An 11,517-nucleotide genomic window follows, 5' to 3' on the forward strand; every position below is an offset into this window, starting at 1 on the left:
AGCCGGCAGCGCAGCCAGAGCTGATCCCAGGGTGGGGAATCACTCTGGCCCTTCAGGAGTGGCGTGATCAGGCAAGTCCCCTCAACTGGCCGAGACTGGCCAGGCTTCTGCACCAGTCCCAGGCGGCTCAGCTCCGGGAAGACAGGTGGGGCCCCACAGGTGGTGGGAAGCAGAGACTGCCCGGAGCCAGAGGTGCACTGGGGTGGGGCCAGGGGGCAGAGAGGAGCAGGGAGGAGGGCAGGGGGGTGGGGCCAGGGGGCAGAGAGGAGCAGGGGGGTGGGGCCAGGGGGGCAGGGAGGAGGGCAGGGGGGTGGGGCCAGGGGGCAGAGAGGTGCAGGGGGTGGGGCCAGGGGACAGAGAGGAGCAGGGAGGAGGGCAGGGGGGTGGGGCCAGGGGGCAGAGAGGAGCAGGGGGTGGGGCCAGGGGACAGAGAGGAGCAGGGAGGAGGGCAGGGGGGTGCAGCCAGGGGGCAGAGAGGAGCAGGGGGGTGGGGCCAGGGGGCAGAGAGGAGCAGGGAGGAGGGCAGGGGGGTCCAGCCAGGGGGCAGAGAGGAGCAGAGGGTGGGGCGGGGCCAGGGGGCAGAGAGCAGCAAGTGGTGGGCGGGGGGAGCCAGCGGGGTCTCGGGGCGCAGTGCAAGCGGAGCAGGCCGGGGCTCCTTCTCAGCATGGGCCCGGCTCTGGGGCACCACTGGCGCCATTGTAAACCTGGGACTGTCCCCAAGGCGCCTGCCCAGGGCCATCGCCATGGCCCAGCCTGGCCCTTCTGCTGCTCTGATCCTGCCTGGGAGCCCCTGCGCCTGCCAGTACTCAAGATGGCGTCCCGTTGTGTCTTTCTTTGCCACCATTCAAGATGGCGTCCCACCCCGGCTTCGCGTGCCCTTCGCACCGCCCGCACTCAAGATGGCGGATCTATCCTCCCAGGAACCAGTGAAAGAGCACGGTGACTGACAGGCGAGTCAATGCAATCAACAGGCCGCTTGCAAAGATCGACAACTCCACCAGCCAATCAACTGGAATGCGTCGAACTGCACCGTCTTCTTCCGACGTCAGGCGACCTGCGGGCCTCGCGAAGACCAATGAGAGTGGAGGGAGCGGGCGGAGTGACGCGGAGGCGCGCCAATGGGGGCGGAAACGGAAGGAACGGTCTGTCGTCGCCGGGCGGAGGACGAGCCGCGCGGGAGTCAGAGCCGGAGCGCGGCACCACGTGAGCGGCCTCCGGGAGCGCGAGGTGAGAGCGGCCGGGCGGGGCGGTCACGCGAGCCCGGGGCTTGGCCTGCGGCCTGGTCCGGACCCGGGATCGGGCGGGGGCCCCGGGCCGCGTCTCTCCCCGCCCGGCCCTGCGGGGCTGCTCCGTGGGGCGGGCGATGGGCTCAGACCCCGGGGCCGGGCCGGAGGGAGGGAGGAGGCCGGTTCCGGAGATGGGGGGAGGGGAGCGGGGGCCTGTTGCGGGCGATGCTCTGGTGTCTCCAAGGCGTCTGCGACCCCCCCTCCCCCGCTCTGTGCCCCGGGCGCGGGGGGCCTGGTCCCTTGAGTGGTTTGCTCCCAGGGGGGTGGCTGGGCGCGATCCCCGACAGGAGCAACTATGGGGTGGGGGGGCAAGTTCCGTGTAAGAATTTACCCCCCCCCCCCCAGCTGTGCCAGTGTCCCTCAATCCTGACCTGCAACCCCTGCTAGCCCAGCCTCGGCTCCCCACCGGCTCTGTGGGTGCCCCTCCCGGCCTGCAGCCCCCTGCAACCCCAGCCCTGGCTTCCCCCCGGTTCTGCCAGTGCCCCATAGTCCTCACCTGCAGCCCCCTGCAACCCCAGCCCTGGCTTCCCCCCGGTTCTGCCAGTGCCCCATAGTCCTCACCTGCAGCCCCCTGCAACCCCAGCCCTGGGTTCCCCCCGGTTCTGCCAGTGCCCCATAGTCCTCACCTGCAGCCCCCTGCAACCCCAGCCCTGGCTTCCCCCCGGTTCTGCCAGTGCCCCATAGTCCTCACCTGCAGCCCCCTGCAACCCCAGCCCTGGCTTCCCCCCGGTTCTGCCAGTGCCCCATAGTCCTCACCTGTAGCCCCCTGCAACCCCAGCCCTGGCTTCCCCCCAGCTCTTCCAGTGACCTTCAATCCTTCCCTGCTATCCCAGCTTCTGCTCCCCACCGGCTCTGTGGGTGCCCCTCCCGACCCGCAACCCCAGCCCTGGGCTCCCCCCAGTTCTGCCAGTGCCCCTCAGTCCTCACCTGCAGCCCCCTGATAGCCCAGCCTCGCCTCCCCACCAGCTCTGTGGGTGCCCCTCAATCCTCACCTGTGGCCCCCTGCTATCCCAGCCCTGGGCTTCCCCCCCCGCTCTACCAGTGACCCTCAATCCTCGCCTGCAGCCCCCTGCTAGCCCAGCCTTGGGCTCCTCATTGGCTCTGTGGGTGCCCCTCCCAATCTGGAGCCCCCCGCAACCCCAGTCCTGGGCTCCCCCTAGCTCTTCCAGTGCCCCTTAATCCACACCTGTGGCCCCCTGTTATCCCAACTTTTGCTCCCCCCTGGCTCTGTGGGTGCCCCTCACACCCGGAGCCCCCTGCTATCCCAGCCCTGGACTCTCTTCTCCCCCCCCCCCCCCCCGCTCTACCAGTGACTCTCAATCCTGACCTGCAGCCCCCTGCTATCCCAGCCTCTGCTCCCCACTGGCTCTGTGGGTGCCCCTCAATCCTGACTTGCAGTCCCCTGCTATCCTAGTCCTGTGGCGCCCCCCCCCCCCCCGCTAGTGCTCCTCAATCCTGACCTGCAGCCTCCTGCTTTCCTAGTCCTATGCCCCCCCCGCACCCCTCCTGTGCTCTGCTCATGCCCCTCAATCCTGACCCGCAGCCCCCTGGTTGCCCAGCCCCTGCTCTTCTGGTTCCCCTCAGTGCGGACCCGCAGCCGCTGAGTGCATCTCTTCCTCGCAGAATGGCTGAGCAGGACGTGGAGAACGAGCTGCTGGATTATGAGGAGGATGAGGAGCCCCAGGTGGTGGCGGATGCGGTTCCCCCTCCAGCAAAGAAGGACGTGAAAGGCTCCTACGTGTCCATCCACAGCTCGGGCTTCCGGGATTTCCTGCTCAAACCTGAGCTGCTGCGAGCCATTGTGGACTGTGGCTTTGAGCACCCGTCTGAAGGTAGGAGCGGAGCCGAGGCCCCCGGCCCCCAGGAGCGCAACCCCCTTGCCAGCCCGCCTGGGAGGAGCTGCGGGCGGGGGCCGTAGAGAGCGGCGCTGCCTGGTGAGAGCTGCGGGGGGACGGGGGCGTCGGCAAGGGAGTGAGATCCTCAAGATCTGCCCTGCCAAGTGGGGAAGCAGGGGCTCAGTAGGGGGTGCTCTCTCCCGCAGTCAGTGCTGGCCCCAGTGTGGCACTAGGGGGCGCTGGGCTGCAGGGAGCGGGCGGGGGGCTCAGTAGGGGGCGCTCTCTCCCACAGTCAGTGCTGGCCCCAGTGCGGCACTAGGAGGCGCTGTGCTGCAGGGAGGGGGGTGGGACTCGGCAGGGGGTGCTCTCCCCTGGAAGTCAGTGCTGGTCCCAGTGCTCCAGTGTGGCACTAGGGGGCGCTGTGCTGCAGGGAGTGGGGTGGGACTCAGCAGGGGGCCCTCTCCCCAGCAGTCATTGCTGGTCCCAGTGTGGCACTAGGAGGTGCCGTGCTGCAGGGAGTGGGGTGGGACTCAGCAGGGGGCGCTCTCCCCAGGCAGTCATTGCTGGTCCCAGTGTGGCACTAGGGGGCGCTGTGCTGCAGGGAGTGGGGTGGGACTCGGTAGGGGGCCCCCTCCCCGGCAGTCATTGCTGGTCCCAGTGTGGCACTAGGGGGCGCTGTGCTGTAGGGAGTGGGGTGGGACTCAGCAGGGGGTGCTCTCCCCAGGCAGTCATTGCTGGTCCCAGTGTGGCACTAGGGGGCGCTGTACCCCTGGGAGTGGGGTGGGACTCAGTAGGTGGTGCTGACCCTAATGCCCCAGAGCAGGAGGGGGGTGGGGTTTAGTGGGTTAGAGCAGGGGGCTGGGAGTCAGGACTCCTGGGTTCTATCCCCAGCTCTGCCTCGATCTGCTGTGCCCCGTGTAACTGCCGTGCGTCCGCCCTTGCTCCCACAGTGCAGCATGAGTGCATCCCACAGGCCATCCTGGGCATGGACGTGCTGTGCCAGGCCAAGTCGGGCATGGGCAAGACGGCCGTCTTCGTGCTGGCCACGCTGCAGCAAATCGAGCCGGTGGATGGACAGGTACAGTGGGGCGGGTGTCTGTGTGTGTGTCTGGCCTGGGCTGGGGGATTTGCTGAGGGAGAGGAGCAGGCATGCCTCCTGGCCCCCTCGCCTCTCTCTGCCCCACTCCACGTGGGAAGGGACCCGGGTCACGCGCATGCCTTGCATGCGAGCCGCCCTGGGGAAGGTGCCTTAGCCTGACGCGCTGTTGGGCTCAGTACAGGGGTGAGGGGGGGCCAGTCCCTGGCCGTGCTACGCAGGAGGTTGGGTTAGATGGGCCCTTCTGGCCTGAAACTCCTGGGAAGCGGATTCCTGGGAGGCCGGTTCTGGGCCCGCCCCTGGGGTGACTGTGGGGTGCTGCTGACGCAGGGGGAGAATCCAGTGTGGATGGGGCCGTGTGTTTCTCTAGCCTAGGGGTCCGGGACAGGCTGCTGCTGAGAACCAGCCCTTCTGCTTTCAAATTTGACTATGTGCTGGGGGTGGGGGCAGGGGTCCCTGGTGAGGGTCACGCTGGGCTGTGGGGGTGGCACCACCCCAGCGATGCTGGAGGATCCCCAGAGTGGGTACGGACCGGGCAGCAGCAGGTTGGGCTTGCCGTGTTGTGCCACCGATGCAGCCCCACAGCGAGGCTGCTGTGGGGCAGATCTGAGAGCTGGCTAACTCGCTGCATGTGAACGCTCTGAAGCCGTCGCTGAGCCAGCGAGATGTGCCTTGGGAGCCTGCTTCCCCCTAGCCCGCCCTGCTGCCCCCGGCACTGCAGGGAGCATGGTGCTTTGCCCACGCCTGGCTGGGGGTGGGCAAGCGGGTTGGCCTGCCTGGGTACTGCTGCCATGTGTCTGGATCTCCAGTGACTGCCCCGGGGGGCTGGCTCAGACACACCAGCCTGGCACTGGGCTGGTGCTGTGATACCCCCTGTGGGCTGGATCCTGCCCCGGGACAGCCTCCCAGCGGGCTGTAGCCACGCGTGGATCTGGGAGGACGTCGCTCAGGCCACAAGCCCCTTGTTCTGGGGCCTGCCGGAGCTGGATGCCCATCCCCTGGGGCTGGCAGTCACCGAACTCTGCTCCGCTGAGCCCGTGCCACTGGAGACCAAGGCCTGCCTTGGAGCCATGCGCCAGAGCAATCCTGGCTAGCAATGGGGTCTGTCCCTGCTGTTGTAGGGGGCCAGCATGCTGCACCCCAGAACTGGCCGCATTAGTGGGCTGTGGATCCTGCGGGGACAGCGCTCCTATGCCGAAAGGGGGCATGTCTGAGGCGAGGCGATGGCTGGGGGGGGCGGGGAACGGAGTAACCGACACTGCTGCTCCGGGACTGCTGTTGGGAACCAGCCCTGTGCTGGGGGGAGATCCCCCCCATTCCTGGGCTGGGGGAGCCCTTCGGGGGCTTTGGCCCTGCCCTGTCGGGTGGCAAGACCTTGTCCGGGGCTTCAGGAGAAGGGTGGGTGGGGGTGTTTACTGCTGCAGGGTGGGGCAGTGCCACGGGAGGGGGCATGGACCCCCGATGCTCTGGATTAGTCCGGTCTCCATGGGTGTGGGGGGAGCTCTGAAAGCTCAGGGAAGGGACAAAGATGGGGGCACCTGTTCTCTGGGATTTGGGGGAGGGAGTGGCTGTCCCTGGGTGGGGGCGTCGGGCTGTGTCCCGGGGAGGGGGAGGGCAGGGTCTCTCGTGGGGCGCTGGGGTGACCCCGTCTCTCTCCCCCTCCTAGGTGTCGGTGCTGGTGATGTGCCACACGCGGGAGCTGGCGTTCCAGATCAGCAAGGAGTACGAACGCTTCTCCAAGTACATGCCCAGCGTCAAGGTGAGCCAGGAACCCCCTCCCCCACACCTCTGATGCCCCCCGTGGAGACACGAGTGTTATTCAGCCTGGCTCCAGGGGGTGAGGGGTGTGGGGAGTATCCCCCTTTCCAGGGGACACGGCCTTGGAGACACAGCCCCCTTCCTCCCTCCCCAGCATGAGCCCCCCAGCAGCTGCCTGCATGGTTGTGTTGAGGGCCTGAAACTTGGAAGCTGCAAGGGTGGGTCTCCGTCTCCTCCGTGCTCATGTGGGAGACCCAGAGTGTGGCTGGGGGTGGGTCAGGACTCCTGGGTTCTCTCCTGGCTGGGGGTGGGTCAGGACTCCTGGGTTCTCTCCTGGCTCTGGGTGTCAGGACTCCTGGGTTCTAGTTTACGCTCTGCCACTAAACTGCCCTTGGACAAGGCCTGTCCCCCCGTCTCAGTTTCCCCCAGCGGGAGGGGAGGGACGCTCCCCTAGCCCCAGGCGTGCCCGGTGCTGGGGGTTTGCTGCCTGGCCACTGACCCTGCTGTTCCCCCGGCCGCCTGCAGGTGGGGGTGTTCTTTGGGGGCCTGTCCATCAAGAAGGACGAGGAGGTGCTGAAGAAGAACTGCCCCCACATCGTGGTGGGGACCCCGGGGCGCATCCTGGCTCTGGTGCGCAACAAGAGCCTCAACCTGCGCAGCGTCAAACACTTCGTGCTGGACGAGTGCGACAAGATGCTGGAGCAGCTTGGTGAGATTGGGGGTGGGGGTGCTGGGGCATGGCGGGGGACGACCCCCAGAGAGTCCCAACCTGCTTGGGGTACCTGAGGCCTTGGGGCTGTTTGAATCATCTGTCAGGACTCCTGGGAGGGGAGTGGGGCCTAGTGGTTAGAGCAGGTGGGGGTTGGGAGTCAGGACTCCTGGGTTCTGTTCCCTGGCCTGGGAGGGGAGTGGGGCCTAGTGGTTAGAGTGGGGGAGAATGGGGGGTGGGGGGGCATGGCTCCTGGGTTCTGTCCCCACTCCCCTCCCAGCGCTGGGAAAACATAACAGGCTATGAACCTTCTACAGCTGCCTGGGTGGAGGGCGTCTCCTTCCTCTGGGTCAGGGATGGCGCCAACTGGTTCTGCCCTAGGGATCCTGCCAGCATCAGGCCCGGACCTGCCTGATGCCAGGTGCTGCCCAGTCACGGGGGCCCGGCTGTGTGTCCCTGGGTCCTGCTGGTCTGAAGCCCAGGCTGGTGTGTCGGGGGTGTGACCCCAGGCCTTGGGGGAGTGGGGGAGCTGCAGGGGGATGCAGATATCCAGAGGGGTGGGGGAGGCTGACTGCAGGGGATCAGACAGTCTGGGTTTAAGCCACCTGCTGTGGGGAGCGACTTGGGGGGGCTCAGCTGGCTCTGATGTGGGGGGTGGCTGGAGCTGTGACCCCAGGGGCTGGTTCTGGGCCCGATTCCCAGAGTTGGGCCGGGGGGTTATCGCGAGGGCCCCCCTCCCGAGCATCCCCCCAGCTGTCTCCAGTGCAGTGACCCCCTCCCTTCCCACAGACATGCGGCGGGACGTGCAGGAGATCTTCCGGCTGACGCCCCACGAGAAGCAGTGCATGATGTTCAGCGCCACCCTCAGCAAGGAGATCCGACCTGTCTGCAGGAAGTTCATGCAGGATGTGAGTCGCCTGCCGCCTGGCCCATCCCCCCCCTCGCCCATCCCCCTCTGCTACTGGTCTACCCCTGCTGCCTGGCCCATCCCTCCCCCCCTCGTGGGCCTGCCCCCCCACCCATCCCTCTCTGCCACCGGTCTACCCCCTGCCCATCGCCTCCTGTCCCCCACCCCATCCCCCGCTTGTGGGCTGCCCGGCCTGCCCCCTGGCCTCTCACCCCTCATGGGCCTGGTCCCTCCCCAGCCTAGCCAGGAAAGTCACCCTCGATCCCTACCCCCGACTGGGCTCAGCGCTGAGCAGTCCTAAGCCTCTGGGCCTGGCTGCCAGCAACTCACCCAGCACCTGCTGGCTTGATGGGGGTACCAGCCAGTCCCCTGCTCCGGGCAGCCAGGGAGGGGCCAGCTGCTCTGGGGTTCTTGACTCCCTCACGCAGGGTCCCTGGGATCCCAGCGCTCTCTGTGGGAGGGTCTGCTGCTGAAAGCCTTCCCGCTACACCGGCTGCTCGGAGCCCTGCCAGCCCCAGGCCCTGGCACAGCGAGGGTTGGCAGCCCTATGCCCCGGCACATCCGTAGCCTGGGTGAGGCAGGCGCTGCTGTGGGGGTGTTGCTGATCCATGCTGGAGGTGGAGCTTTGACCCGCTCAGTGGCTGGACGGTGTGGGGAGGGTAAGGGTCTACTACAGCTGCTGTCAAAGGGAGCTCCTCCCCCGGCTCAAGTGGTGGAGCCCCTGTTATTAGTTCTGGGTTCAAACCGGGGGTGGGGGGGTCAGCTCACGGGGGCTGGGTTGAAGCCCCTTTGGCAGCGAGGGGGTGTCACTGAGCTGCTCCCTCCCCCCAGCCCATGGAGGTGTTCGTAGACGACGAGACCAAGCTGACGCTGCACGGCCTGCAGCAGTACTACGTCAAGCTGAAGGACAGCGAGAAGAACCGCAAGCTCTTCGACCTGCTCGACGTGCTGGAGTTCAACCAGGTGTGTGTGGGGGCAGGGGGGCTCGGGGGCGGGACGCCTGGGTGGGGAGTTGGGGGCAGGGGTTAGAGCGTGGGGCTGGAGCAGGACTCCTGGGTTCTGGCTGTCAGTGGCTGGCTGTGACACTGGGGCCAGGCTATGGATCCAAGCCACCCACAGCGCTAGGCCCCTGGGAGATCCAGGAGGGGGAGGAGCTCTGCTTGGTTCCGGGGAGGAGAGGGGGGTTAGAGCATGCTCAGTCTCCTCGGGCCACACTGTGTGTGTGTGGGGGGGGAGGGACACCCCCAGATGGGAGACCAGGGCAGGACGGGTCCTTTGGACTCCACTGCAGCAGGGGTGGGGCGTGTGGATGGCTGGGCAGAGGGGGCAGGGGCAGGATTGACCTGGGGGGTCTGATCCCAGGCAAGATCCGGGGGCTGGGCCGGGCTGGGGTTGAACAGCTGGTCCCCCCGTGCTGATGGGGTGGGGGCAGGGAGGGGGTGGAGCTGTCTGACGAGGTGGGGGGGGGCTGCGTGCTAACCCTCCGCCCCTCCCCCAGGTGGTGATCTTCGTCAAGTCGGTGCAGCGCTGCATGGCACTGGCCCAGCTGCTGGTGGAGCAGAACTTCCCGGCCATCGCCATCCACCGGGGCATGTCGCAGGAGGAGAGGTGGGTGCTGGGCTGGCTGGGGGGAGGGGCTGGGCGGGGCCTGGCCTGGGAGGGATGTTGGGTCTCATTGACCTGATTCATGCTGGCACCAGGCTCTGGGAGGGAAGCAGGGCCTAGTGGTTGGAGCAGGGCTAGGGTCTCAGGTGTGATTCTCCCCCAGGCTGTCCCGGTACCAGCAGTTCAAGGATTTCCAGCGCCGCATCCTGGTGGCCACCAACCTGTTCGGGCGGGGGATGGACATTGAGCGTGTCAACATCGTCTTCAACTACGATATGCCCGAGGACTCGGACACCTACCTGCACCGGGTGAGCTCTGCCGCTGGGGAGAGCCGGGCCTGGGTTCTGACCCTGCACCCTCCGGCCCAGGAGAGCCAGGCCCTGCCTGGCACCGGGGGCCTGACCCTGCGGCTGCTGGCCCGGGCATTGGGGGGGAGCCTCATTGCCCCCAGGCTCTGCCCAACATTGGGGGCCCAGCACCCCAGGCCCGGCTCCTGTTACTGGAGCAAGTGGTTGAGGCTGAGGCGCTCTGGCTGGCAGGCGGTGTGGCCCTGGCCACCCAGGGATGGGTTTGATCTGGGCCTGTCGGGATGTGGGGAGTTCTTTAATTATCAGGCAGGGAGGGTGCTTGGCAAGTGGCCCCTGCTGATGCCCCCATGGGGTTGAGGGGCCAAGCCTGGGGGTCTCAGAGCTGCCTTTGCGGCCCCCCCCCCCCGCTGCATCGCCCAGGGTGGGTCACAGAACCACCCCAGCCAGGCGCTCCGTCTTCAGGCCCCATGCCCTGCCACACCTGCGCTGGGCTCCCAGTCGGTTGCAGCTTCCTAGTGGGAGGAGCTCCCGGCAGGAACCCAGGAGTCCAGTGCCCTGCCTGTCACATGGTGCTGGTGGGCGTGGCTCTGGGAGGCCCCTCCCCACTGACAGCCCCTCCCCGCTCATTGCAGGTGGCACGTGCCGGGCGCTTTGGCACCAAGGGCCTGGCCATCACCTTCGTGTCGGACGAGGGCGACGCCAAGATCCTCAACGAGGTGCAGGATCGCTTCGAGGTGAACGTGGCTGAGCTGCCCGAGGAGATCGACATTTCCACGTACAGTACGTACCCGCCAGGGGCAGCCCTCGGCCCTTCGCCCTCCCCCCAGGGAGCAGCTGCAGGGCTCTTGCCCAAATCCTGTCTTTCTGGGGGACGTCCCAGCTGGGGAGCGCCATGCCCTGAGGGTGCCCAGGTGCTATGGTGATGGGCCTGTAGATTACTCTCAGCATGGGGTGGGGCCTCTCCTGATCTCTGATGCTTGTGGATTGGTAGCAGCCACCGACACCTCCCCCCCATGGCCTCTGCCCCCGTGATTGTAGAGGTTGCTGCTGTGCCGGGTGCTCTGGGGGCCACAGCTCAGTGGTGGGGAGTGAGTCTGAGTCAGGTCACAGTGAAGAACTGAATGGGGTGGGGGAGCCCTCTGGTGGCAGAAGTGGGATTAACAGCCTCTTTCTCTTGCAGTTGAACAAAGCCGATAACCGGATTGGACCCCCCTGCCCAGAACCAGCCCGGCTGCTCTTTTTAACCCTTTGTAAGCCAGATCACGGGTATTTCATTTTTTATGCAGTTTTTAAACCTGTAGATGTGTGTGTAAGAGTGTCTCAAATAAACTTTTTATTACCAAGTGCCTGTGGTGGAGTTTTAGCTTCTTGATGGGCTCAATGAGATTTAAATTTTTGTGTGTAATGGCACTCTGCACCGGAGGTTCGAATTAATTTTTTTTAAACGCCTTGTCTGATACTGTATATCTGGACTGGAAAGTGGCTGCAGCTGTTCACAATAGCTGTGTCCCACCCCAGAGATGGCTGCATCTATCTGTGTGATTAAAAACTGTTTCAAAGTATTGTGTTTTGTCTCCCTGAGACACTGGGAGTCAGGACTCCTGGGTTCTATCCCAGCATTGAGGGGAAGTAGGGTGTCGTGTAGGCCATACTCGCAGGACGGGGGGACGCTATCCTAGGAAGCAGTGATGCTGGAAAAAGATTTGGGGTTGTGGTGGATAATCAGCTGAAGATAAGCTCCCACCGCAATGCTGTAGCTAAAGGATGCGTGAAGAGGGGTCGCTCAGGTAGGAGGAGGGAGGTTATTTTACTCTGTATCTGGCACTGGTCTGAGTGCCGCTTAACTAGTGTCCAGCTCTGGTGTCCCCACTTCCAGACAGATGCTGATGAATTGGAGAGAGGCCAGAAGGCCCGTGAGGATTCGCAAACCTGCCCTGTAGTGACAGACTCCAGGAGCTCAGTTGGATTAGCAGAGACAGGGAAGGGGTGACTCGGTCAGTCTATAGGGACTGT

The 11,517-nt window shown here is 65.8% G+C and overlaps 1 protein-coding gene across 1 annotated transcript; it reads left to right on the forward strand.

The window, feature by feature from the left end:
• Positions 1-1,132: 1,132 nt before the first annotated feature.
• DDX39A (DExD-box helicase 39A) lies at positions 1,133-10,847 on the forward strand. The gene is made up of 11 exons (XM_065419206.1): positions 1,133-1,227; positions 2,910-3,118; positions 4,072-4,199; positions 5,884-5,976; positions 6,501-6,684; positions 7,474-7,592; positions 8,423-8,554; positions 9,090-9,199; positions 9,360-9,504; positions 10,137-10,284; positions 10,685-10,847. Exons 2-11 carry the CDS (start codon positions 2,911-2,913, stop codon positions 10,699-10,701), a joined length of 1,284 nt encoding a protein of 427 aa, XP_065275278.1. The 5' UTR covers positions 1,133-1,227; position 2,910; the 3' UTR covers positions 10,702-10,847.
• Positions 10,848-11,517: the final 670 nt, after the last annotated feature.

This window comes from Emys orbicularis, chromosome 19 (genome assembly GCF_028017835.1).
Source record: "Emys orbicularis isolate rEmyOrb1 chromosome 19, rEmyOrb1.hap1, whole genome shotgun sequence".
Classification (NCBI taxonomy): domain Eukaryota; kingdom Metazoa; phylum Chordata; order Testudines; family Emydidae; genus Emys; species Emys orbicularis.

Bases quoted from the DNA above. Each gene is read 5' to 3' on its own strand.
- DDX39A (XM_065419206.1), top strand. From the start codon at position 2,911: ATGGCTGAGCAGGACGTGGAGAACGAGCTGCTGGATTATGAGGAGGAT. The intron at 3,119-4,071 runs GTAGGAGCGGAG...TTGCTCCCACAG, and splicing joins CTTTGAGCACCCGTCTGAAG to TGCAGCATGAGTGCATCCCA. The intron at 9,200-9,359 runs GTGGGTGCTGGG...ATTCTCCCCCAG, and splicing joins GGCATGTCGCAGGAGGAGAG to GCTGTCCCGGTACCAGCAGT.